General features: G+C 38.5%; 1 protein-coding gene and 1 long non-coding RNA gene across 2 annotated transcripts; both read left to right on the forward strand.

Moving 5' to 3' along the window:
- The first annotated feature begins 13,322 nt into the window (after positions 1–13,322).
- Positions 13,323–18,769, forward strand: LOC112567621 (deleted in malignant brain tumors 1 protein-like). The gene is made up of 7 exons (XM_025244314.1): positions 13,323–13,599; positions 15,581–15,731; positions 16,226–16,395; positions 16,739–16,880; positions 17,423–17,580; positions 18,372–18,438; positions 18,766–18,769. The coding sequence occupies exons 1-7, from the start codon at positions 13,542–13,544 to the stop codon at positions 18,767–18,769; spliced, it is 750 nt and encodes a 249-aa protein (XP_025100099.1). The 5' UTR covers positions 13,323–13,541.
- A 177-nt stretch (positions 18,770–18,946) lies between these two features.
- On the forward strand, positions 18,947–21,378 carry LOC112569399. Its single transcript, XR_003100400.1, has 3 exons — positions 18,947–19,104; positions 20,756–21,013; positions 21,319–21,378. It is a non-coding gene; the product is annotated as an uncharacterized LOC112569399 (long non-coding RNA).
- Positions 21,379–26,803: the final 5,425 nt, after the last annotated feature.

Consider the following 26,803-nt stretch of genomic DNA (forward strand, 5'->3'; position numbering starts at 1 on the left):
CGGTCTGTGCTCAGTGTCAGCTTTCCAGCCAGACTCTCCTCACATCCTCGTCTTCCTGCAAGACATCGCAGCTAACATCATGATGCGCTCAGTCCTCAGTGTCTGTGTGATGTTTACTCTTCTACTACAAGGTTTGAGTAAGTACTCAATTACACTTTGTCTTAACATAGTTATGATATGATGCTACAAGAAGACCATGCCAGCCCCTGTAGTACTCGTGTGATGACCGACCTTTACAGCATCAGTAAAGTCAGCGGCTTGACTGTCGTATCACGTGACCATGACTAGTCTCCTAACAAGGTCACGTGCAACATGCAACATCCTATGAGGGTTCAGGACAGAAGTGGCTCATCTGTTCCAATACTTGCATGACGTTTTCTGGTCATTACTGAAGCGTATATAGTGACACTTGTTCTATGTACTTATATAAAGATGAAACGAATGTATGACAGCAAATAGCTGCCACATTTATCTACCAGCCAACGGGTGTCAGTCAACACACGCCTCAACAATCACAACAAACTCAGTAAATAGGACGTCGGCCACTGTCATCTCACTGAAGATATCAACACATAAAGTGGCGAGTGAAGGAGAAAAGAGAAGATAAAAATACAAAAAGCAGAGAATTTCAAAAAGCAAATCAGTTACCCAAAACTGTTTTGTAAAGTGATTAAAGGTGGGTAAAAGTGAAAAACTACTACCGGGTGAAAATATTACAAATGATGAATGGATGAAGTCCTTTTCCAAGATGAGAACCCTCATATACCGAAAGTAGATTGCACAAATTTTGATAATCAGTCTGGAATAGAGGAACTCAATGAGACCATTAGAGAGAGCGAGGTACATACCGCAATACGAAACCTCAAGTCGCAAAGTGTGTGACACAGATAAAGTGTTTGTATTAGCCGATGAATAGGCATTTGACATTTTAACTAAATATTTTAATTCAATTTTTACTAGCGGAAAATGTCCAGATATATAAAATAAAGCTATAATTGTACCAATATATGAGTAAGGCAATCGAGAGTGCCCTGTAACTACAGAGGTACCTCCCTTCTAAGCGTGGTGGGGAAATGCTACTCATCAATATGAAATACAAGATTATATCGTTTGCTTGAAATAAACAAGTTGAAAGGAAAACTGGCTTTGGGAAGATATTCTCATTGTATGCTGTGATTAAAAAACAAATCTGATTAAACAGACCAGACGGTATTCATGGTTTGTGGATAAGGGCGTATGACTGTTTAACAAGCAACATTACTGAGAGCCCTAATTATCTCTGGAACATCTCTCCTTTTTACTAAAACAATAATGTCAATGTATGAATCTCTAAAAGCATGTATTTGAACGAATAACCAACTCACCATTGAGAGAGACAGAAATCGTTTTTCGCCATTATTTTTTTCTTTTTCTCTTCTTGAGATTTGTTTTGTATCACAGCATTTGAACCTGTGCATTTGGGCCAGCAGATAAAGATCATTGCGATATTTATTTTGACATGCGTTTATTCAGCTTTTCTTTTTGTGATCTCATGCGTCAGTGTCCTTTGTTACTTATTTCTTAGACATAGTTACAATGTAAATAAAGAGAGGTTTATATAAAGCAAGTAAGCGCTTCCTATGATGTATGAAATGTCTAATACAGCGGTTCTCAACCTGTGGGGCGCGACCCCCTGGGGGGTCGCGACGTGCCTACAAGGGGGTCGCGAAGGTGGTCATTTTTTAACAGTTTCTTATACCGGTATTAGTGAAATTAGTTTACATTGTGTAACCGAGTGGTGCGGGGGCTCAAACTCCAAATCTCTTCTCCCTATTCAAGTACACTGTCTCGGCAATGCAGTGACTTCTCACTTCCAAAACTCAAAACACAATCCCCCTTTCAACAATTAAGCCTCCAATCTCCCTCCTCTCGCCTTTTCACCGACCTAGCTGGCTAAAGGCCTATTCCCACGCTGCAATATTTCTTGTACAAGAACTTGCGCATAGACAGCTTAGTGCAATGCGTCCTATTCCCACGTAGCAAGGCCACACAAGTGTCTTGCGAACTGACGTCATCCGCACACTGCATTGTGGGAAGTTAACAATATGGCAGCCTACATCGAAGACGAGATACTTTTCGAAGCAACTGTGGCGACTCTAGTTATTTTACATGAAGAGGAGAGAGAGAAGAAGAGAGAAAAAAAGATGTGGGTGAGGGAGTGGGTAGCTCGAAGGAACCGATTCGGAGCTTATTCGTGTCTGCTTAAAGAAATATCGTCAGAAGATTCACGGGAGTGCAGACGCTTTTTGCGAATGTCGTCTGCCACATTTTATGATCTGCTTCATTTAATCGAGCCTGCAATTCGCAGACAAGACACATGAGACAGTGTATACAAGCAGAAGAAAGACTGGCAGTGACCCTGATAATTTTCCCACATCGCAATCATCTTCACGCAGTTCTCCTCCGACCACATGGCCATTGTTGATGTGAAAAAGGAGCCTACTGTGTTCAAGCATTCCGATTGGCTACAGCTCTACAAAGTAGGTCGTCCATGCGGGAAAATAGAAACGCGCTCTATATCTTGCAACCCAGCGACAAGGCCTCTCTGCGTGCAGTGTGCACAACTCGACAAGGCCTTGCGGGGGCTGCAAACCCCGCAAAGTGCCCAACATTGCAACGTGGGAATAGGCCTTAAGGGGGGTCGCGGACGTACCGGTGTTCGTCAGGAGGGGCGTCACAAGTAAAAGGTTGAGAACCGCTGGTCTAATACATTTAGTTATTCATTCTAGAATAGAAAAAAAGTTGTTTACTGTTAGGTACAGTTGTTTTGATAATTGGATAATTTGATCAATTGGACATGATAGTGTTGTACGTAAATCAACAGATGAACACAAATGTTTTGATTTTCAAGTTGGTAGGTAATATGATTTGCTGTAGCTCCTTACGAATTGACTTTCATGGTTGATTAGATGCACAGCTGCAAGTCCGGCTGATGGGTGGAAATGCCCCGTGGAATGGCCACCTTGAGATGTTGTACAACGGAACATGGAGCTCAGTCTGTGTCAATGGGTTTAGGAAACAAGAGGCACAGGTGGTCTGCAGGGAGCTGGGCTTCAACACGTGTGTAACTTTGTGGGATCTTGCACTTATTTGCCGTGCAATTATATTTGTATTTTTTAGATTATATACTACAGTTTCTTAAGCAGTCATTTTACTTTCGTCTTATTCTAACAACTAAGCTCCATACCGATTCGAGATAATCTTTTTATAGAAGACATACTAAGAAAAAAAAATGTTGATGCAGAAGCACTTGTGTGTCTGTGTGTAATTGTGTGATTAGTTTACAAACAGAAAAAGGGACAATTAAGTAATATAAAAAGCAAGTAGACATACAATAACGAAACAAGTTCATAAATATGTCGGTTGTAATGATTAAAAAATATTGACTAAGTATATAACTAAAAACAGATCATAAAAACACTGCGCCTGTATGTATAGGCAAATTGATTTCTGGAAAGTGTTGCTTTTGACTGCAGCTTGTGTGTATCTATTAAAATATCTTTTTGTTAAGTCACTTTATTCTATCGATAAAAACAGACAAATGCACAAACACATCTTTTGTCAAACAGGTCGCAAGGTTATACCGCGTCCCTAGGTTTGTTCGGTGTGAGCTACAAGGAAATCAAGTTTCAGAACCTGAGGTGTACAGGCGAGGAGACCAGCTTAGATAAGTGTAATAATACAAGGATTATCAGGGGCCTCAGTTGCCAAAATGTGATTATTATCACCTGCAACTCACGTAAGAATCTGTTGTTTCTATTCTGTTGTTTGCTGTGTCTCATTATGTATCCTCAAATGGAGAAAAAGAAACATTAACGCATTTACCATTTTTATGCAAGAATTCCTTACAAAAGAGATATCAAGCATGCAGGAATATCTAGAGATTAGGTAAAACACATGATGTATTTTCAGAACAATTGAAATGTTAGGACTTAACATTATTTTAACGCATCTTAATTCTATAAATGATTATCTTCCTTTTTGTTGATGTAGAAACTCTTTTGTCTGCACCAATACTGAAGTGGCAATGCACATATCGGCAAACTTATCGAGATAGTGAATATCTGACTGCTTGTTACAGAAAACATAAAAGTGCGATTGAAGGACATCCCACCTAACAAACGTCAGGTACAGGTAGACATCGGAGTTTATTATTGGCGGACAGTCTGCGTGTCGTCTAGCAACACTGCCAGGGTCGTCTGTAGACAGCTCGGCTTACCATGGTAAGTTCTTTTCTCCTGTTAGTGAACGAGTTTGTGTAAGGATGATGAATAGATTCTACTGAAATTACACAGTTTAAGTAAATATACTATCAACCTTGGTAAACATTAAATGCTGATTTTGAAACTTTACATTTTACACACAGTTAAACACATGTCTAAACATATTCACCTGTAACTCCATCCATTTATTCATTCTTTACTTGCAATCTATCCCTATCCCTATAAAAAAAGAAATGTTTGACATGAGTTACTTCAGATGTAACAAAATATATCTTATATATTTATATAGTGGAATAAACGCCTGTAATATAGTTGTTATGTTCTCATTAAGAGTATATCTATCTACATAAATACTGGTCTATGAATGCTGACTGTTGTCGTCTGAATTATACCATGATCTATTTATTTATCTAACCTTGCACTATACGGATGCATAGCATAAAAGTTCTTTTGAATTAAGAACACCTGAAGCATTTTAATTAAGCATTAATAATTATCAGAACAATTGTTTTAAGGAAAAGGTATTCTGCAATGTTTAGGCTTGGTGCCAGGACCTTTGTATATAAAGACAGTTGGTTCAGTGGTGACTTCTCATCTTGCTTTGGGAATGAGACTAGCATCACTGAGTGTCAGCATGAGATGTCTAGTGACAGACGATGGCATGATTACACCATCACTTGCAGTGACTGTAAGAACTTTTTTTATAAAAATAAAACTCAGCATTGTGTGTACAATTTGTATACTATGTTTAACGAATGAAACTACAATGTTTTTCTTATCGAATACAGAAATAAAATATTGTAACTTTTTCTTGTCCCATATTCGGCTAAATGTGCAAAAATCGTTTCCGCAAATGCATCTAACTAAAGGGACGTAACTTTCTACTTTAAAAAAATTGACCTCCACTACTGCCTCTTTAACAATATGTCATTTTATTTTAATCTTTTTTTATGTGAAATTCTTTCTATAATCTAAATACTTTAGAAATGCATCTGGCGATAAGTCTTATCTATATATTCTTCTACCTTTTTATACATGTTTCTGATAAACACTTCTAAACCTTTTTCGGTTTTTTTCCCCGTTACTTTTTTAATAATGTACAGGTACAGCGTGAGTCGTTTTAGGAACCTAACGGAAAGAAATGAGAACTATTGCTTATGTTAAAAACAGAAAATATAATAACTGTTTAGAAAAAAATTCAAAGCTTTTATTTGTTGATGCCGTGAGGAAAAAGGGATGCATCGTTGCAGTATTTAGCACTCCTTACGAAATGTTTGTTCATTACATTATATGTAGTTGGAAGACAGAGAGAGAGAGAGATTGAATTTCATTTTTTGCTTAAGAACATGTTGTAAGGAGGGAACAGCGGTGAAGTAGTTGGCTACATACTTTTGTGGAGGCAAATTTACTTTTAGTTTAATGTCGCTAACAATTTAAAGTATTTTTAACAGCTCCTGTCAACATTGATACAAACAGTAGCAGATATCCGTTAATGGAGGAAACAAATGCTACTTTAAAGTGTGCGAGCAATGAGCAGTCTGATGTAATAAAGTACACGTGGCCAGAAAATGCAGGCGGGTTCCCTGATGGCAGTAGCCTGATCATCACTAGAGTGACCAGGGAACATCATGGAAGGCGAGTGAGGTGTGAGGTGATCTACAGTGATGGTGAAGTTGTCTCTAGTGACACACTGCAATTACAGGTTTACTGTGAGTATTTTTATCCAACAATAAATGCGTGTGTGTAGACGTGAAATATCAATAGAAATAGTTACTTTTGATTTACGGGAGATGTCAATAAATAAAAGAATTCAAGACTAAGACAATTTTTTGACTCGATAGATGATATTTGCGACGAATCAGGTTCTATCGGCTTGTTTCCAGATCGCCCGGTTATCAGGATAACACGGAGTGATAATCAGAGTCAACCACTGTCCACCTATTCTGAGGTCATCAAGGGTCACAATGTGACGTTTGTGTGTGACGCTGACAGCAACCCGCCTCCTGCTTCCATCACGTGGTCAGGGAAAGTAAACAGCACTACTGGGGAGCTACACATCATAGCAGCACAGCAGACGACACACGACGGTAACTACACCTGTACCGTGGTCACTGAGACAGATGATGATGATGACCGTCTCCCACTGAGAGCATCTAACCAGCTTGCTTTAATCGTTAAAGGTAATATTCTCTCTCTTTCAACGATACGTATTGTATATTATCTGCCAGTGATAAGAGATCATGTATTTAGAAACACAGTCCCTCTGTCTTTTTTGTTTTGTTTGTAAAAATGCAATAGAAGGAATGTAAATTTTACTCACTATCAAATTATTCTTGTTTTTCTTGATATTTTTAAGTGAATAAGTGAATAAGCATAGCTATAAGCACACGTTACAAAAACTATATAAAGATATTTTGTAATGTTCTGTAAAAAACGCTTTGCAGTTTATTGATTTTTCGATTCTTCAACAACAACAACAACAAAATAATAATGAGACATTAAGTGATTTCATTAGAGCCGCATTTTGCTACATGTGTAGATAAAACACCTTTATGTTTGATTAAATTGAGATCATAATGAAGAAAGGTATAGTCAGCGCATAACTTACCTATTTTCATAATGGTAGAAGTTACTTATGTCGCTGCGTACACGTATAACCCTTGCCATACCCCTAGGGGTACGCGTACCACCGGTTGTGAGTGTAGACGGCTTAGTCATTGGCGTGCGGACATACCGCCGGGGTCAGGCGGGGTCACATACAGCATCAAAGCATTGACGGCGCAGGGCAACACTGCACACACCGCTGCAATTTGATTCGTAAAACACAAACACAAACACACATCACACACACACACATAGAATATCGTGTACCGATGCTGTCACATGCCTGTAGACATTTTTTCCGATTTTTGAAACTCCGATCGTAATGACCAGGAACATTTGAAACCTTCCTGCCGTGGTTTGCCCTGAGTGAAGGCTGGGTTCTGACGACAGATTTCTTGTTTTGATCACGTGCGTGGGTAAGGATTTCATTTACTCGCTTCTGGCAGGTTGGTATGTAATACTAAAATTGGTTAGCTCAAAGAAGGTAGGCTTACAGTCTGCATTTATGCAAGATTTATAGATAATAACGCCATTAAATAATGGTATGTATTAGTTATCTACATTAAACCAAAATCATTTTTTTTAAATTCAAGAACTAGACATCTAACATTTTCCTTGTCATCGACTTATCTATATACACATTACATCAATGCTGAAAATTCATTGTTATATAACCATTCCATTATCACTTTGTTTGAAGTAGATCAACTGGGGAAACATCATGCTTCTGTTTGGCCATCGTTTGTTCCTGGACCAGCGGAGTGGTTTTTCTCACTGCTACAGTAATCTTCTTGGTGTCGCTGGAGATATGACTTTATGCCTTGTTGTACTTAAGCAACTTTTTTTCTAATTTAAATGCTAGACATATCAGAATCGAAACTTTACAAAGTATTAATGTGTTTAATCAATTAGAATTTAAACAATTTTTCTTTAAAAAGCTTCATTGCTCAGAGACTTACAATGAAACAGCAGGCAGTGAAAGTCATGTGAGTTGAAATTTTCACTACGTATTTTCCTGTTTCAGAAATTGTCGGTTATCTCCCTTACCCAAGGTGAGGACCTAACACACGTTCGCTCTACATGTGCTACAGTGTTCTACACAAAGTAGTCTACACAAAGAAAGAAACTGGGGTCTACACACACAGCCTAGACACAGATTTTGACTAAAGGAACAGGTCGAGGAAGTCATCAGATGAAATCCGGATTAACAACGACTGTGAGAACTCAGCAGACTGTGACGACTGATAGCCTTGAAGATATGCTCGTCAATCTTTCAAAGCTTATAATAATACAGGAAAAACGATCTTAGCTTTCAAATAATGATAACACTCGAAACGGTATTTGTATACGGAAGAAATGTGAAGACTATCAAAACAAAATATCCAAGGTTAGTGCAGCTGCTGCAGTATTGCCGTCAGTGATAAATAAATGTTGGTAACAAAACACAAACCGCGAGGACTGTTGATTACAAAGAGAATGAGAATCCTTCACTCTATGTGTAGATTGAAGACGGTTGCAGACATTAGCCTCTCAATTTTCTTTTAAATCTTCTACTGTCTAGCAATTGTGCGTTGATTATTTCCTTCAAGTCACAGATGTAAAATTATCTTTTGAAAACAATCTCTGCAGCAACGTGTGTCGACATTCCATCAGGAGCTCAGCCATCCCTTCATTACTAGATGGTGTACAACAGTCAAATAAACCTTTTTGCAGCTGTAACAAAAATATTCTCACTTGCGACGTGTTGTAGCGCCTTACTTGTGCCGAGTACAAAGCTGACAAAGAACGTTAACCAGTGCTACACTGCGTACTGCGATTACGTCCCTTGGTACACCTTAATTATAATTTCTTGCTGTGATAATGGTCGCCTGTTGCTGACACATGTACTCACCTCATTGAGACATGATGTCTTAGCACGATAATAATGATTGTATTCATGTCTGAAAACACACACCTACACATACGTATACGAACGTACAAAGACAAATCACTTACACAAATTCTTTACGAGTTGTCACACACAAAGACGGACATAAACATCAAACAACTATACTCATAAAGTTTCCTGCACTATAAAACACATGTACACATGAGTGGAAGGTATGAAAAATAAAGAAAAAAACTGCATCTAAAGGTCAGACATTAAAACATCGAAGGTGGTACTTGTGAGAAGTGATGATGACAAACTATTACAAACACTGAGGCCAGAGAAGGAACAAGAGTGGCAACAAAAGTATCCAGACCTTGAGGCAAAAGAAGGAAGACGAGCGGTATCCGGTGTCAAACGTGCTTATTAAACAGAAACCGCGAGGAACCATCAACAAATAATTTTTCATGAGATAAGGTGTATAGGAGGGATGGAGAGACTCACTGAGCTGAGAAAATTTTAATACATAAGGTGTTAAATGTTGAGCCTCTAAATTATCTTGTACATAGTGGAGCTTTTGTCTGTAAGATTCCAAAGCTTATATACCTCATATAGTCTTATCATATTGAAGTTCATTATCCTGTTTTTTTTATTCTGTATTCACAAACACTGACAACGTAAGGCTTAACATTTATGTATAACATTTGTACAGCCGCAAAGAGCTGTTTTAGAGTGAATTATATTATATATACATGTAAGACACCTTGCCTGCACATGTTTGAAAACATTATGATCATTACACAAAGTAAATGTTATTTCACACCAGTTAAGCTATCATTACATACTGTACATTTCGAGTTTGGAATCCACGTCAGGATTAGTGTTTGATCGGATACAACTCACAGCTAAACTCTCAAGGGATGAAGGATAATGCTTGAGAGTTCCAGATGGGGCGCAGGCTCTTGAAAGCATGCCTGGCCTTGTTGATGCGGCTTTTGATGTCATCGTCCGCTTCACCATCCTTGTTGACAATGCTCCACAGATACATGAAGCGGTCTGGTTCCAGGATGTTCTCTTCTTGCAGTTGGATTGGGAGTTCCTGCTTGTTGTTAATTCTCATCACTTCGGTCTTCTTTTTGTTGACCTTTAAGCCAGTCTTCTCTGCTTCTTTGGCTAGCTTACTCAGTTTGGTTTGTGCTGGTTGTTGCCGATGACATAAAAGGGACAGAAGGTCCGTGGATACCGGTGTTGTTGTCTTTTGTTTTTTGTAATCTGCACAAATTATTGTGTATACATCATCAAAAGTAAACCAATAGGAACTGACCTATAATTAATACCTGTAACAAATCAAGTCGTACACTACGTCTAAAATTTCTATGCCTGTCTCTTGTATAGCTGTTCGGGAGCATCTGTGGGGAGTGTCCGACACTGACTGATATTTATCTCTTGAGGGCATTTGTAGTGTTATATAGGTATTTTTCAGTGTTATATATAACCTGTCCTATCTGACTTTGATGTTTTATTTCTATGAGTTTAAGGAGTTTCTTTTCAGTGTTTGTATTTTCTCGTATGGAAGTTATCCTTTTGTTTATTTCGAAGTTTTTTTTTCAACAGAATCTAGATGGTACGAATTCAGGATCATGCGTAGTCTGTTAAAGAGCACAGCAAAATTAATAAAATAAAACTACTAGTCTGGCATACAATGGAATCATGAGGATGTAAATTAAAATCTTTCGTGTATTGTAGACTTTTGTCCCTACTAGATAATTTGTTCTATGTTGTTGACTTTTCTGTAAACGATTCTGATAGCTAAGATTCTGAGGAACCTTTGGCAGAATTTCCGATATAAGCTTTCGTGTTAATCGCTACTTTTAGCCGTAAAGTCAAGCTTCGTTAGCAGGAAGAAGCACTGATGTGTCGATAATACTGTCGTTGTTGTCAGTGTGGAGACAAGAGACTTTCACGACTCTTTATTCCTGGCCACATCCACTTGACACTTAAAAATCAAACAACCGAATAAACCGTTGGTCCTGCATGCAGCTACACATCATGTCATGAATAAAGATTTTAGACACTCCTTTCCTTCATTGTCTGAAATGGCTACGCAGTCGCTCTTGTATCCAGTACACACTGTCCGTGCTGTGTTTTAATACCTTTTGCTGGCACCTGCCCTGACTATTTCTCTGAACTTCTCTTCCCTGAAGTCCCAGCTAGATAACTTTGCTCTTTGACCCCCGTCTTCTATCATCAGAACAACATATGGCATCAGAACTTTTAGCTATTGTGCATAAAAAAATGGAACTCTCTCCTTTAGATATTATCCACCTGCCCACAGTTGAATCCTCTAAACGTGCACTGAAAACACACCTCTTCCTGAAACATTAGTAGTAGACCATTTCCAATAATGCTTGTCCGTTTCTTACGCCGTTCCTTCCTTTTCCGCTTATTGCTACTTTTCTGCTTGTCTTCCTTTTGTAAAATTATACTTTCACTTTATGTGAATTAGTTTCTCTTTGTGTTTTTTGTATTTTTTAAAATTCATTGTCGGTACTGTGGTTTATCCTTTCGTAGCTCATACGTTGTTTGCTTGTTCTTCTGTCCCTCGTATGTTGTACATGTGTCGTACTTTTGCTTAAGAAGGATGTTTTTCTTGTTGACAATCAGAGTACGAGGTTGACTTATATACCACGGAACTACCAACAAATAGTGTATTATATAGATAGATCCCAATCCACAGACCTTTTGTCACAATTCTGGCAGCTTCTGACTTCGTATCTATGCTTGACAAATATTCATTACAATAGCTGTACGAAGTTTTCTTCTGTCGGCTACTTTTAGCAGCTAACAACAAAGCCACCAGAATTTTCAAGTTTTTATGCATGATAATATTGTGACTACATGTAGACATACACACGAGCCGCTAAACAATTCTGTTTAAATATTTCTGTAAAACACTATTTCCTTACATTTCCTACAAAGTAAAACTGCGAAAAGTGAGAAAAAATAGGTATCGTCCTCACAAAATAAATTGGCAAGGAAATACAAAAGGTATTAACAAGCAATGTGTTGTGATCTATTATCCATTAGACATCATAATGTCTCATTGGGAGGAAGATAACAAACATTTAAACGCAGCAGTATGTCTTCATGACAGTATTGACTGTTGATTTTATGTCGGTATGATATATATTTTTCTACTGTATTTGGAATTTCATCATTTGAAGATGACAAGGGGAAATGTATATTGTTATCTGGTTAACATCACCTGCCCTCCACTAATTTTTCTTTTCCAACTCTTTTAAAGGTTTACATACAGGAACCTGGGGAAAGTTTTTTTTGCACTAAACGGGTATTAAAGCGACTCGGGTGAGCACTGATGATATCTGATGTCACTCATGTTTGTGACTCAGCCATGTGTGACGAGTAAACGCCATTTTCTTCAATTATTTGAGACTTCTAAGGTTCACAACGTCCGGATTTATATGGGGTTTATTATTAAAATTAGAATTTAATATTATTTAAAATATTACAAGATGGATTTTGCAACGAAGATACGTTCCTAAATGCCGTCTCGCTATTACTCTAGAAATTCACTCTTCAAGATATTGAAAAGAAGATGAAATGTCCTTCATTAGGGTTCATTAGGGTTTAAAAATCTAAAGAACTTTCTAGTGTTTAGACATTTTGCTTCTATCACATTCTATGGTGTCTCAAGGATTGAGGTAAGTGATCGCCTATAACCACCATAAGTGTGTTTGATCGTAAGTATTATTACAGTATCCAGATTTTCTAAGGATTAGGGATATGAGTCCTGAGCCAGTAAGATTGGAAGAATATCCATGTCTTAGGAACACTTGTTCAAGAAACACCACAGAATTTAAATTAATTTTGTAGATCTTTGTGAAATGCTATCACTTAATCTATTATAGATATCCCATATCACCTTAAAAGATAGAATTTAACATTTTTTGAAAGTAAAGACACTAAACTTCAATGATGATTTCAAATGAAAACAGTTTTTTTTTTAGTTTATTTGTACTGTGAATGGATATATCATCGTATTTGCTATAAGCGCCAATGCTTTTACATCATGAAAGATCATAGTTATCCCAGGAATTTAATGAGAGACACTGAAACTTCCGATAGAAAGTTGTCATTACAAGGGTATTATGTGTTCGTTAAGATGTAAGTGATTTCCTTTCTATTCCACATAAATAAACCATGCCTGTTGATGGTCCTATGTGAAAACATCGTATGACTTGTATTGATAGCTGCCCTGACCACATTTTGAGGTAGTTTCCTACCAAAAAGTCTACGAAAAGAAACAAACGTGAATAACCCCATGGATATGTTCAAGAGATATTAGGCCATACAAAGTACACCTGCACCTATAGCCTTTACAGGATGTGAAACTAGCTCTTAGACTATATAAATAAGAACCAATCAGACAACTTGGTTTTAACAGGCCTATCTTTAAACTTGAAACTGTTAAATTGACAACAAATGACCAAAATTTGACTACAGAGATTCAGTGCATTCGTGTTGTGTTGAGGAAATGTGTCTGTGTGTCAGCCAACACATGGATGCTTAGGTAATATCGACAAATCCACTATCCACACGCTAAATTATGCGTTTTCCCTTAATCACAGAACCAGTGAGACACATTTCTTAAGAAAATCCTTTTGCCGTTATTAACATCCTTGTTGTCTGACTTAAAACATCCACACTGCGGTCTGTGCTCAGTGTCAGCTTTCCAGCCAGACTCTCCTCACATCCTCGTCTTCCTGCAAGACATCGCAGCTAACATCATGATGCGCTCAGTCCTCAGTGTCTGTGTGATGTTTCCTCTTCTACTACAAGGTTTGAGTAAGTACTCAATTACACTTTGTCTCAGTATTGTTATGCTATGAGGCTGCAAGAAGACCATGCCAGCCCCTGTAATACTCGTATGATGACCAACCTTAAGAACATCAGTAAAGTCAACGACTTGACTGTAGTGTCACGTGACCCTGACTAGGCTCCCCACTAGGTCGCCTGCAACATGCTGGGACGTTCAGGACAGAAGTGGCTCATCTGTTCCAATACCTGCGCCACGGTTGCTGATCATCACTGAAGCATACATACTAACACTTGTTCTATGTACTCGGAAAAAGATGCACTGAATCTATGACAGCAAACGGCGGCCCCGCTTTTAGTCCCTTGACAGACTGACCAGACACACTGACATTTCCTGGCGTTAGCACAAACAAAGAAAAGACAATCTCTTATTTCTGATAGCATGTCTACTACCAAATCAGTGTCAACACACCATCTGCCAGTCTCACTGATAGTGCGCAGGACACGAACAGACCGCGAGAACCCACGTGGAAATGGAAAATAGACCGAAAAAGTAGTGTGGCACGGGGACAATATTTTTTTAAGCAGCACTGGACACGGGAAAAAGCCAGAGACGAACTGGGGAAATGCGTCCTCCGGAATAGAACAAAATGTGAATGAAGTGATTAATGTGTTCATGAACTGCGTTCAGTACTGGAGGCTAGTGAAGGAGAAAAAAGAGAAGATATAAAAGGGTAAAAGCAGAAAATTTAACAAACCAAATCAGTTACCCAAAACTGTTTTTGAACGGAATAGAAGGTGTGTACAAGTGAAAAAGACCTACCGTGAAAAAATATTACACAAGATTAATGGATCAATCACTTTAAAGACGTTTTCCAAGATGAGAACCCTCATATACCTGAAGTAGATTGCAAACATTTTGATAGTCAGCCTGAAATAGAGGAACTCGATGAGACCATAAGAGAGAGCGAGGTACATAACGCAATACGAAACCTCAAGTCGCAAAGTGTGTGGCACAGAGAAAGTGTTTGTAGAATGCTGAAATCAGCAGATAAACAGGCAGTTCACTTTTTAACTAAATATTCATTTAATTCATTTCTTTCTAACGGGAAATGTATATGTTTATAAAATGAATCTATATTTGTACTCATCTATAAGAAAGGCAATCACGAGTGCCCCAGTAACTACAGAGTTATCTCCCTTATCAGCGTGTCAGGGAACTGCTACTCATCTATATTAAATACAAGATTATATCGTTTGCTTGAAAAAAAAATCCTAAGATTTTACCTGAAAGGCAAGCAGGCTTTAGGAAGGGCTACCCAACAACAGATTAAATATTCTCATTGTATGATGTGATTTAAAAAAAATCTCCGTAAACCGGCCAAACGGTATGTATGGTTAGTGGATAGGGGAGTATGACTGTTCAACACGCAACATTACAGAGAACTCTATAATTATCCCTGGAACATCTCTCCTATTTACTAAAACAATAATGTCAATGCATGAATCTCCAAAAGCGTGTATTCGAACGAATTACCAACTCACTGATTAGAATGACAAAAAGACAGAAACCGTTTTTTCCCCCATTACTTGTTTTCTTCTCTTCTTCAGATTTTCCATGTATCACAGCATTTAAACCTGTGCATTAGGGCCAGCAGATAAACATCATTGCGATATTTGTGGTGACATGCGTTTATTCAAATTTTCTTTTTGGGATCTCATGCGTCGGTGTCCTACTACTTGTATCTAAGACACAGCTACAATGTAATATAGAGAGGTTTATATAATAAAGCAAGTAAGGCCCTTCCTCTGATGTATGAAATGTCTAAAACATTTACTTATTCATTCTAGAATAGAAAAAAAAATAATGTTAGGTACATTTGTTTTCATAAATTGAACAATATAGTGTGTGACGTAAATCAACAGAGGAACAGAAATGTTTTATTTTTCCAGTCTGTAGGTAATAAGATTTGCTGTAACTCGTTACGAATAGACTTTCATGGTTGATTAGATGCTCAGCTGCCAGTCCAGCTAGTGAATGGAACTGCCACGTGGAATGGCCGCCTTGAGATATTGTACAGAGGAACATGGTACCTAGTGTGTGACAATAGGTTTAGGAGACAAGAGGCACAGGTGGTCTGCAGGATGCTGGGCTTCAACACGTGTGTAATGTTTTGTGATCTTGCGGTTATACGTAGTGCAGTTATATTTGTTTTTTCATGTTATATTCACGATAAACAGATAATATACTGCACTTTCTTAAGCGGTCATTTTATTTTCGTCTTATTCTAACTACTGAACTCCATACCGATTCGAGATAAAATGTTGATGCAGCAGCACTTGTGTGTCTGTGTGTAAGTGTGTGATTTGTTTACAAACATTAAAAGGGGCAATTAAGTAATATCGAAAGCGAGTAGAAATAAGATAATAAAACAAGTTCATAGATATGTCGTTTGTACTGATTAAAAATTATTGACTAATTTATTGTCTATAACTAAAATCATATTATAAAAGCAATGCGCCTGCATGTATATGCGAATTGTTTTCTGGAAAAAGTGTTGATGTTGACTGCATCTAGTCTGTATCTATTAAAATAAGTCGGTACATTCTATAGATAAAAACAGATAAATGCACACACATACCTTTTCTCAAACAGGTCGCACGTTTATTCCACGTCGGTATTAATAGACAGTGAGAGCTACAACTATATCAGGTTTGTCGACCTGAGGTGTACAGGCGAGGAGACCAGCTTAGAAAAGTGTAACTATACAGAGATTATCAGTGACCTCACGTGCGACTATGTCAATGCTATCACCTGCAACTCACGTAAGAATCTGTTGTTTCTATTCTGTTGTTTGCTGTGTCGCATTCTGTATCCACAAATGGAGAAAAAGAAACATATACACATTTACCATTTTTATGCAAGAATTCCTTACAAAAGAGATATAAAGCATGCAAGAATATCTAGAGATTAGATAAAACACATGATGTATTTTCACAACAATTAAAATGTTAGGAGTTAACAGTATTGCAACGTATCTTAATTATTTAAATGAATTTTGTCTTTTTGTTGATATAAAAACTGTTTTGTCTGTACAGATACTGAAGTGGCAATGCACATATCGGCAAACTTATAAATATCTAGTAAATATATCACGGCTTGTTACAGAAAACATACAGGTGCGATTGAACCTCATCTCACCTAACAGAGGTTGGGTAGAGATAGACATCGGAGTTAATCAATGGCGGAACCTGTGTGTGTCGTCTGACAACACTGCCAGGGTCGTCTGTAGACATCTCGGCTTACCATGGTAAGTTCTTTTCTCCTGTTAGTGAGCGAGTCTGTGGAAGGATGATGAATAGATTCTACTGAAATTACACAGTTTAAGGGAATGAACTATCAACCTTGCTAATCATTAAATGCTGATTTTGAAACTTTACATTTTACACAAACAGCTAAACACATGTCTAAACATGTTCACCTGTAACTCCATCCATGCATTCATTCTTTACTTACAATCTATCCCTATTCTTTAAAAAGAAAATGCTTGACATGAGTTACTTCAGATGTAACGAAAAAGATTTTTGATATTTATAGAGCATAATAATTAAATGCCTGTAATATAGTTGTTATGTTCTCATTAAGAGTATATCTATCTACATAAATACTGATCTATGAATGCAGACTGTTGTCCTCTGAATTATACCATCATCTATTTATTTATCTCACCTTACACGATACAGATGCATAAAATAAAAGTTTTTCTGAATTAAGAACACCTGAAGCATTTTAATTAAGCATTAATAATTATCAGAACAAGTGTTTAAGCAAAAGGTATTCTGCAATGTTTAGGCTTACTGCGAGGACGTTTGTATATAAAAGCTTGCGGCATGTTAATGGAGTGACTGATTTCTCATCTTGCCTTGGGAATGAGACTAGCATCGCTGAGTGTCAGCCTGAGATGTTTAGTGACGGATACTGCTGGGTTTACACCATCATTTGCAGTGACTGTAAGAACTTTTTTTTTTTATGAAAGTAAAACTCATCAACTTGTGTATAATTTGTATGCCAGGTTTGACGAAAAAATCTACTTTTTTTGCTTATGGAATAAAGAAATAAAATACTGTAACAATTTCCAGTCTCATATTAGGCTAAATGTTTAAATGGTTTCCACAAATGCAACCAACTGAAGGGATACAACTTTCTATTTAAAAAATCCGCTTCTATTGCTTCTTTAACAGTATGTTTTACTTCATTTAATATTCATTCTATTTTAATTTGAAATTCTTTTTATAATCTAATTATTTATATTAAATATTTTCGGTGATATGTCTTATTTATATACTCTCCTTCTGCCTTTTCATACATGTTTATGATAATCATGTCTTACCCGTGATGTTTTTTTCCCGTCACTTCATTCAACAATGTCACACCTGATATAATTTTTATGGAACTAGCGAAAAGAAATGATCAATATCGTTTATGTTAAATAAAGAAAAGATATGACTGTTAAAAAAAAAAAAACTAATAGCTGTCATTATTTTAATGTCGTGAAAAAAATGGGTCATCGTTGCAATAATTAGCCATGCTAACGAGGCGTTCGTTCATTATGAAATTATTAGTTACGAAAGAGAGATGGACAGAGAGATAGAGAGACAGAGAGACAAAGAGAGAGGTAATTACATATTTTGCATAAGAACGTGTTATAAAGATAGGAAAGACGATAGATGGATACATCTTTTTGCGGAGGCGAATTAATTTTTAGTTTAATGTCGCTAACAGTTTCAAGTGTTTTTTACAGATATTGTCAACATCCACACAAACAGTAGCAGATATCCTTTAATGGCGAAAACAAAAGCTACTTTAAAGTGTGCGAGCAATCAGCGGTCTGATGTAATAAAGTACACGTGGCCAGAAAATGCAGGCGGGTTCCCTGATGGCAGTAGCCTGATCATCACTAGAGTGACCAGGAGACATCATGGAAGCCGAGTGAGGTGTGAGGCGATGTACAGTGATGGTGAAGTTGTCTCCAGTGACTCACTGCAATTACAGGTTTACTGTGAGTATTGCGATCCACCGGCAATGGATGTGTGTATGAAGGTGTACTGGCGTGAATTGTCAATATAAATAGTAATTGTTTGAAAGGAAATGTCAATAAATATATAAAATGAAGATTAAGACATTTGACTCAATAGGTAAGATGTGCGATGAATCACGTTCTATCGGCTTGTTTACAGATCGCCCGGTTATCAGGATAACACGGATTGATAATCAGGGTCAGCCACTGTCCACCTTCTTTGAGGTCATCAAGGGTCACAATGTGACGTTTGTGTGTGACGCTGACAGCAACCCGCCTCCTGCTTCCGTCACGTGGTCAGGGAAAGTAAACAGCTCTACTGGCGAGCTACACATCATAGCAGCACAGCAGACGACACACGACGGTAACTACACTTGTACCGTGGTCACTGAGACAGATGATGATGATGATCGTCTTCCACTGATAACATCTTACCAGCTTGCTTTTATCGTTAAAGGTATCCTTATCCTTACCTGTCTATCTTTTTTCTTTCTTTAACTCTCTCTATAACACGAAAGAGTAGTGATGCTATAGTCGCGCTGGCAAACTGACCGACGGAAAGAGGGCGTTGCGGCCGGTTGCGTAAGTTCAGTCATCTCATTAATCGTACGTTTGCTGATTAAAAGACCGCTTACCATGTGACAATCGCACAACATAGGACCGCAGGGCGCTAGTGACGTAACAGACTTACCTCCAGGGACAATACGCACCTTGATTACGATTTAGAGAAGGACGATATTGTCATAAAGGGAGCTATGAACTGAAACCAGACAATTAGGCATCGGGATTATGTAACATACGTAGAGGCTGATGGGACTCTTGTAATAAACTAACTGTGATGCGTGATTGGTTGTAAAGGTAGGTCATGGGGTATGACTGGCCAATCGAATGCATTTACGGCCACAAGGGTGCGTTTTAATATTGAGGTTTGACGCTTTTCGCTACGGATCCTTGGAGACTAAGCATCGAAGAGGACTTCGCGACTCAAGTCTTCGCTAGATTGTGTGTCAGCTATCACCAGTCACACAGAAGACGTGGGGTTAGGGACAGGTACCAAGAGGGTCAAAGCCCACTCATAAAACTGAGTGTAAAAGAAGAGTGACTTTTGTCCTTGCGAACTACCGACCAACTCTTGGCATCGTAGTGGAAATGTTGCTCTGGTCACAAGAGTCGGCGCTGATTCTACTTTGAGAAACTTCAGGCCTGCTGGTGACGGGAACAAGGTGCACGTGGTGCACGGGGAAAGATTCGTGTGAGAATTCGTCCCAACTCTCTACATCGTGCATCTCGTGGTGCCGGACAACAGAATATTAAAGTCATTGAACGGGTTGAGAGAGTCCTCCATACATTGCAAGTGACAGTTGTGTGTGTCCATCAGAGACTAACATTCCACACAGCAAGGGCACTTGGGTCAAGCTGAGTAGCGTGTGTATGTGTATTGTACGGAATGAGTGAGCGTGTAGTTGTACGAGTGTGGTAGTTCATAATAGATAGATTGACTCACTAGATATCTGGATTAGTATGACGGAGAAGAATTAGTATTATGAGACCCCCTAAAAAACTAGCCAAGATAGGGAACTAGTTCATTTGCATATTTGCATGCTTTTTTTTATTCCCTCATTATTTTGTAATTTGTAAAATATTCTCGATGATTGATAACTTTCTATATAATGCACTAAATTTCCCTGAGTTATTTATTAGAGTTTCGCGTGCTCGGGGGCTCGAGATAATTGAATTTGTAATAATCAATTTAGTGTAAGTACACGTGGTAAATGTCGCGTGAGTTGGTAGAGGTATCGAGTGTGTGATAGGCCTAGGAAACCGAAATTACAACCTCTGACCATGTCCACGTGCTCATTTCCGCTAGTCAATGACACTCTGCTGTTTGCGTTAATAACACATTTTATAAAATTAATTTTTATTTTGTTGATATATTATGACTTATTTTAAAGAACTTAAGTGTAGATGTCAAATCTATGTAACAAGTACAGGTAGTATACCTTTGTTTGCATAGATCATGGAGCAGTCAGACATAACTTGTTGGCTTTTAGTTGATGTGTAGGCAAATTTCATTTAATGTTGCTAACAATTTCACGTGTTGTAAACAGCTCCTGTCAAGATCCATACAAACAGTAGCAGATATCCTTTAATGGAGGAAACAAATGCTACTTTAAAGTGTGCAAGCAATGAGCGGTCTGATGTAATAAAGTACACGTGGCCAGAAAATGCAGGCGGGTTCCCTGATGGCAGTAGCCTGATCATCACTAGAGTGACCAGGGAACATCATGGAAGGCGAGTGAGGTGTGAGGTGATGTCTAGTGATGGTGAAGCTGTCTCCAGTGACACACTGCGATTACAGGTTTACTGTGAGTATATTTATCCGACAACAATGAATGTCATAAATAAAGATACTTAGTCATCGATAGCATTTAGTCTTCTTAAGTAGAGCGCTATTACTTGAGTGGAGATTAAACACGTGACTAGACGACGGTAAAAAGAGTTTTAAGTACAAACTGCCATCAGTGGGTTTGTCCTCTCTTTTTCTGTGCGTGAGTGTGTGTGTGTGTGTAAATTATTTATGTCAACAAAAATAACAACTCCTGGACCAGACATCTTTCTGATTCAATAGATGATATGTGCGACGAATCACGTGCTATCGGCTTGTTTACAGATCGCCCAGTTATCAGGATAACACGGAGTGATAATCAGGGTCAGTCACTGTCCACCTTCCCTGAGGTCATCAAGGGTCACAATGTGACGTTTGTGTGTGACGCTGACAGCAACCCGCCTCCTGCTTCCATCACGTGGTCAGGGAAAGTGAGGAGCACTACTGGGGAGCTACACATCATAGCAGCACAGCAGAAAACTCATGAAGGTATTTACACCTGTACCGCGGTCACTCAGACAGTTGATGGTGATGATCGTCTACCACTGTCGACAACTCATCAACTTGGTTTTATCATTAAAGGTATTGTAAGGCATTTACCCACCGATCTCTCTCTTTCTCTCTCTCTCACACACACACACACAGAGTAACATTTTCTACTTCCTGCCAGGTTCGGAAACACCTTCAGATATTTCAGATATTTCGCAGTCATTTGCTCACTTTTATTCTAAGCCTTATAACCTTTTCCGTCTTTCGGCGACACTTATTCATTCATGTACGTCATGGGTTTAACGACATGACACGATGCTGAGGTAAGTGAAACAGCAGCAATTAGTCCAAGCAGAGATTATTACTTACCCTAAGGTCACTTCAGATATAATTTTCTTTTATCTATTTTTCAAATTCATGGTTACTTATGTTTGTTATATCTTTGTATTTACTGATCTTTAAACCGACAACATATTTATGTGTTTTTGTCATTTTCGTAAATGTCATAGAATGCGAATTTAAATACCTGTATAATAAGTCATGCATTGCTGTAAATTTCAAAGTGTTTAGTGTAGTAATCACAGTAATAGCCACACGTCACATAAATTACAGGAAGTGTAGTGAATACATTTTTAGATTTTTATTTTTGATAACCAGCATACTTAAACCATTCTTTCTGCAACAACAGTATATTGTATCACCTCTGACATAAAGATTTATATGATTCTCTAGTATTGATAGAGATATTCCGTCTTGACATTAAATTATCTAATAATGAGAAAGATAATATTTTGTCATGTTTAAAAGATCTCACACATTAATCTGACATCAGCTCAAAAGATTCTGAGCCTTGCGTGAAATCAATGACACATTCTGGATAGTGGGGCCCTTACAGAAATAAAAGCCGTAGGGTTCGAATTTTAAAGTTAAATATCACATTTAGACAATGTTTTAATGGACAGGTGCAGACTTTGTTCTCTGATTTGTATTTTACAAATTATTGCCAGAAAGAAGTATTTAGTACTTACTTGCTTATATGAACAAATAAATACGTCCAAGCATCGAGGGAACTAAAAGAGAATATTTTATTACTGATTGTAAAATTGTATTTTATGGTTCGTGCACAACAAAAGTGCGAGAAGTAAATGGAAAAGTTTAAACTGTCAACACATACCTCAACAACAAAACATAAGGGAAAGAGTCTCAACGCTTTAAGCTCAAATGTGTAATTTGGGGTTTAATTTTGAAAATCCACCTCTATCCAGAATATGGGTCAATGATCAGCACTCCTGAACATACAGTGCTGTGATCTGGCACATACCCTTCTTCCATCACTTAATCCTTTGTTATATGCTGTTGATTTAGTAGTTTTTTTTTGAAACACAACAACTGATTCCTGGTTTCTTTTTTTTTGACTGCCTCATGTTTTTTGTATGTGCTAATGTTTTTTTCATACTGTTGCTTTTAAAAGAAAATGCCAAAAAACAAATATATTTTGAATAATGGAATTTAAATGTATAATGATTGTAATTTTGTCATCTATACTTCCCTAAACCTATGAGAATTTAGATTGCTGTCACAAAATAGCTATACACTTAAGATATAATACTATATATCTGGTTTTTGTATTTTGTGTGAGTTATTAAAGGTTGTTTAATTCTCTTTATCAAGTTCTATTTGTGCAGATATGTAATAAGTAATCATAATTTTATAGTATTAAAACCATATTCCCAAATTCTCATTGATGCAATTTTCTGCAAGTGTCAGTGCCATGGTTCAAAAAAGTAAAACATTTAAGTCTTTAAGGCGTAGGTTTGTTAGATACCATGTGATGAATATCGTAACATGTATACTTGTTTGTATAATGGCTAACTAGACTGTTTCGCAAGCTAATGTAACCAACAATTTTTTTTAATTCAAGTAACTCTAAAACTAGAACAGTTAACATTTTCCATTGATCGACTTAGCTATCTAACACATCCATACATCAATGCTGAAAATTCATTGGTTATATGAACAATGCCATTATCACTTTGTTTGAAGTAAGATAACCGGGGAAACATCATGCTTCTTTGTTTGGCCATCGTTCGTTTCCTTGTTACTGGCGGAGTGTTTTTTTCCACTGCTACAGTATTTCTTGCTTCTGTCCCAGTAGGTAATCTGAGATTGTTGATATGTCTCACTGTTTGTTCGACAAGCAAACTTTTTTCGGGTTTATAAATAGCTGGAAATTTCATAAACGAAACTTTTACAAAACTGATTAATGCTAATCACATTAGAATTTAAAATTTTTTTCTTTACAAAGAATTCGACCTCATTGTCAGGAAAGAGTTAAAAATGGAAACAGCAGACCCTGGAAAGTGCATGTGGATGGGTCGGTTAATTGTTTTCACTCTGTTTTATTTTGTCCTGTTTCAGAAATTGTCGGTTTTATCTCCGGTTACTCTGTGACCTGAGATGGAGAGACCTAACCACGTTCACTGTCTGTGGCGATCTACAGTGTTCTTTACACAAAAGTATCTCACACCAATGACAGAAACTGAGGTCTCTACACACGAGCTAGACATGTCAGTATTCTGATAAAGGAACTAGGTCGAGGAAGTCATCAGATGAAATCCGGATTAACAACGCTGTGAGAACTCAGCAGAACTGTGTGCACGACTGATAGCCTTGAAGATAAGTGTGCTTCTGTCAATCTTTTGCAAAGCTTATAATAGAACATGGAAAACAATGCTAGCTTTCAATAATGATACACTCGAACGGTATTTTAACTGAAGAAAATGGTGTAGAGCTGTTAAACAAATAATCAAGGTTTCTGTAAGCTCTGCGAGTAATTGTTGTCGAGGGATAAATAGAACGGTAGCAAAACACGAAAACAACGCAGTACTGTTGATTACAGAAGGAATGGAATCCTCACTCATTGTGTGATTTAGACGGTGCAGACATGTAGCCTCTCAAGTTTTCTTAGAAAGTCTTCTATTGCTAGCATTGTCGTGTTGAGTTATTTCTTCAAGTCACAGATGTAGATAATTATGTTGTTGAGCACAAGTCTCGTGCCACAACGTGTTGTCGACGATTCTCAGGAGCTCAGCCATCCTTGCATGTACTGAGTGGGTAGCAACAGTGTCAGATAGAACCCTTGTGTGCCGGCGGTAGGACAAAGAAGTATTCCACTGGCGACATAGTTGTAGCGCCTTACTTGTGGCGAGTAAGCAAAGCTGACAAAGAACGTTACCAGTGCTACATTGCGTACTGTGATTACGTCCTTGGTACACGTTAATTATAATTTCTTGCTGTGATAATGGTATGCCTCTTTCTGACATCAGGTACCAGGCTAAGTGATACATGTGATGCTCGCGCGCGCATGATCACACACCTACACATTTTAACGAACGACAAGAGAAAAAGTCAACTTATGCACATGATATTTCTTTAGCGAGTGGTCGACGTCGACAGAGAGACGGTGACAGCAACATCAACAGCTAGTAGCCATGGAAGTTTGCCTGCACTCTAAACACATGTAAAGCATGAGTGGAGAGGTATAAAATAAAGAATAGGTGCGTCGTACGATGTCCAGAGCATTAAAACATCGAGAGGGTGGTAGTTGTGAAAGTGATTGTGACAAACTATTACAACACTGAGGGCGCTAGAGAAGGAAGCATGAGAAGTCTGGCAACCAGAAAGTATCCTGGTGGTGGACCGTGGACATAATACCGGGAGGCTGACAGAGTGAAGTGGAGAGGTCCACTGGGCTGAGAAGATGTTGAGATAATTAAATGTCTGCTAGCATTGCTAAATGCTTGCACGGATTGGAAGACTTGTAGTGCATCTGTCAATCCTAGCCAGTTGTGTAATGCCCTGGATATGATCACGGATGATGGTGGTTCATATCGTTTGCGGGCGGAGTGTGGAAAGGCGGCCGGATGTTAGCATGTTTTAGATTGACTAGTGGATGAAGTGTGCTGATCGGATGGCAGAACCGGACAGCTACGAGTCTTTAAGGTAGTTGGAGTGTTCGAAGGGATGGCTGCGCTAGTCGGCGTGGTTTCTCAAGTAAATATAGTAGGAGATCGACAGCGCACACAGCATCTGCACACGTACAGTACTATTAGAGGCGAGTTGAAGAGCACTATGAACACATAGATAGCATATATATAGGAGTATTGTCTTGTGACCTAGGATATAGATTGAAAGAGACCCGGGTGAAAGTTTTTTAAATTTAAAACCGCCGTGGGCATGTTGTTGGTGCGTGCTGTATTCGAAATTCCATTCGTTTGCTAGTTGTGGGTAGAGTTGCGCCGTTTGTTTAGTCAGTACAGCACGGGTTTGGCAAACATGATATTGGTGTTGCTAGTCGAAACGAGGCAAACTATTTATTTGTAGTAGATTGCAAGCTTTCGCTGTAGCGTGTCGGATTGAGTGTACTGGTAGATACTCGATGGTTCGTGTTGGTGCGTGGCTGAAGAGGATCTCGACGTGGCGACAGGGCGTGCGTATGGCATCTATACGTGTCTATATAGCTGCGAGCCTAGTTACATCAATTAACAATGTAATACGAGCATCGGGCAGGTCGGAACTATAAGGTTCCGAGCGAAGCCCTGGCACACTTCAACACTGCCTCACACAAGAGTTAATATTTCCTTTCACCGAAGTGGATGTGCGACCACTTTCCTGCATGGATCTCGGCTGTTGACATTTCTATACAACCTGCGAGCTGCTGGCACGACAAGCAGTGATTCGTGATGGTCCCCAGCAGGACAGTGGAGAGCTAGACGGATATGATAAACGCCAGATGTCGTTGCATCTGTAACACGTGCACGGCTCATTTTGAGCGAGTCTGGTGAGGTAGCAAGTTTCGCGGAAAAGGTCACTCTGATTGGACGAGTCTGAAGTCTTGGTGTCGGGTCTCTCTCTGCGCCTCCATGAGCTCGGTGATGACTAGATTCGCATCCTGTCTTCCAAACCCGAGGGAATGGTTCTTGTGTGACTGGATTACTGGTTAGGGAGTGTTTGGGGTTAGAAGGGACGGGACGAGCGAACTGTATCATAGTTGGTGCTAGAAGGAAGAGCGCGTTTGCCTGCTGAGAAGCATGTATGTGGTTTAAGGGAGTAAGGTGTGCGGGTGTGGTGTTGGCATAAGTTTAGCGTTGTGGGCTTGATTCGATTGTTCGGGCTTGCTGTCAAGCGCACTGAAAGTGTGGTTGAGTGTGGGTACGACTTAGGATTGTGAGGGTGAGTACGGAGAAAGTAGGGATAGGAGGGACGAGGGATGATGATGCAG

This window comes from Pomacea canaliculata, linkage group LG7, assembly GCF_003073045.1.
Source record: "Pomacea canaliculata isolate SZHN2017 linkage group LG7, ASM307304v1, whole genome shotgun sequence".
NCBI classification, from domain to species: Eukaryota; Metazoa; Mollusca; class Gastropoda; order Architaenioglossa; family Ampullariidae; genus Pomacea; species Pomacea canaliculata.

What these genes read in the sequence shown, in the direction of transcription:
- LOC112567621 (XM_025244314.1), top strand. Translation starts at nt 13,542, where the DNA reads ATGATGCGCTCAGTCCTCAGTGTCTGTGTGATGTTTCCTCTTCTACTA. An exon ending in TGCTATCACCTGCAACTCAC is followed by an intron (nt 16,396 to 16,738) that starts GTAAGAATCTGT and finishes GGCTTGTTACAG; the next exon opens with AAAACATACAGGTGCGATTG. An exon ending in AGACATCTCGGCTTACCATG is followed by an intron (nt 16,881 to 17,422) that starts GTAAGTTCTTTT and finishes TGCAATGTTTAG; the next exon opens with GCTTACTGCGAGGACGTTTG.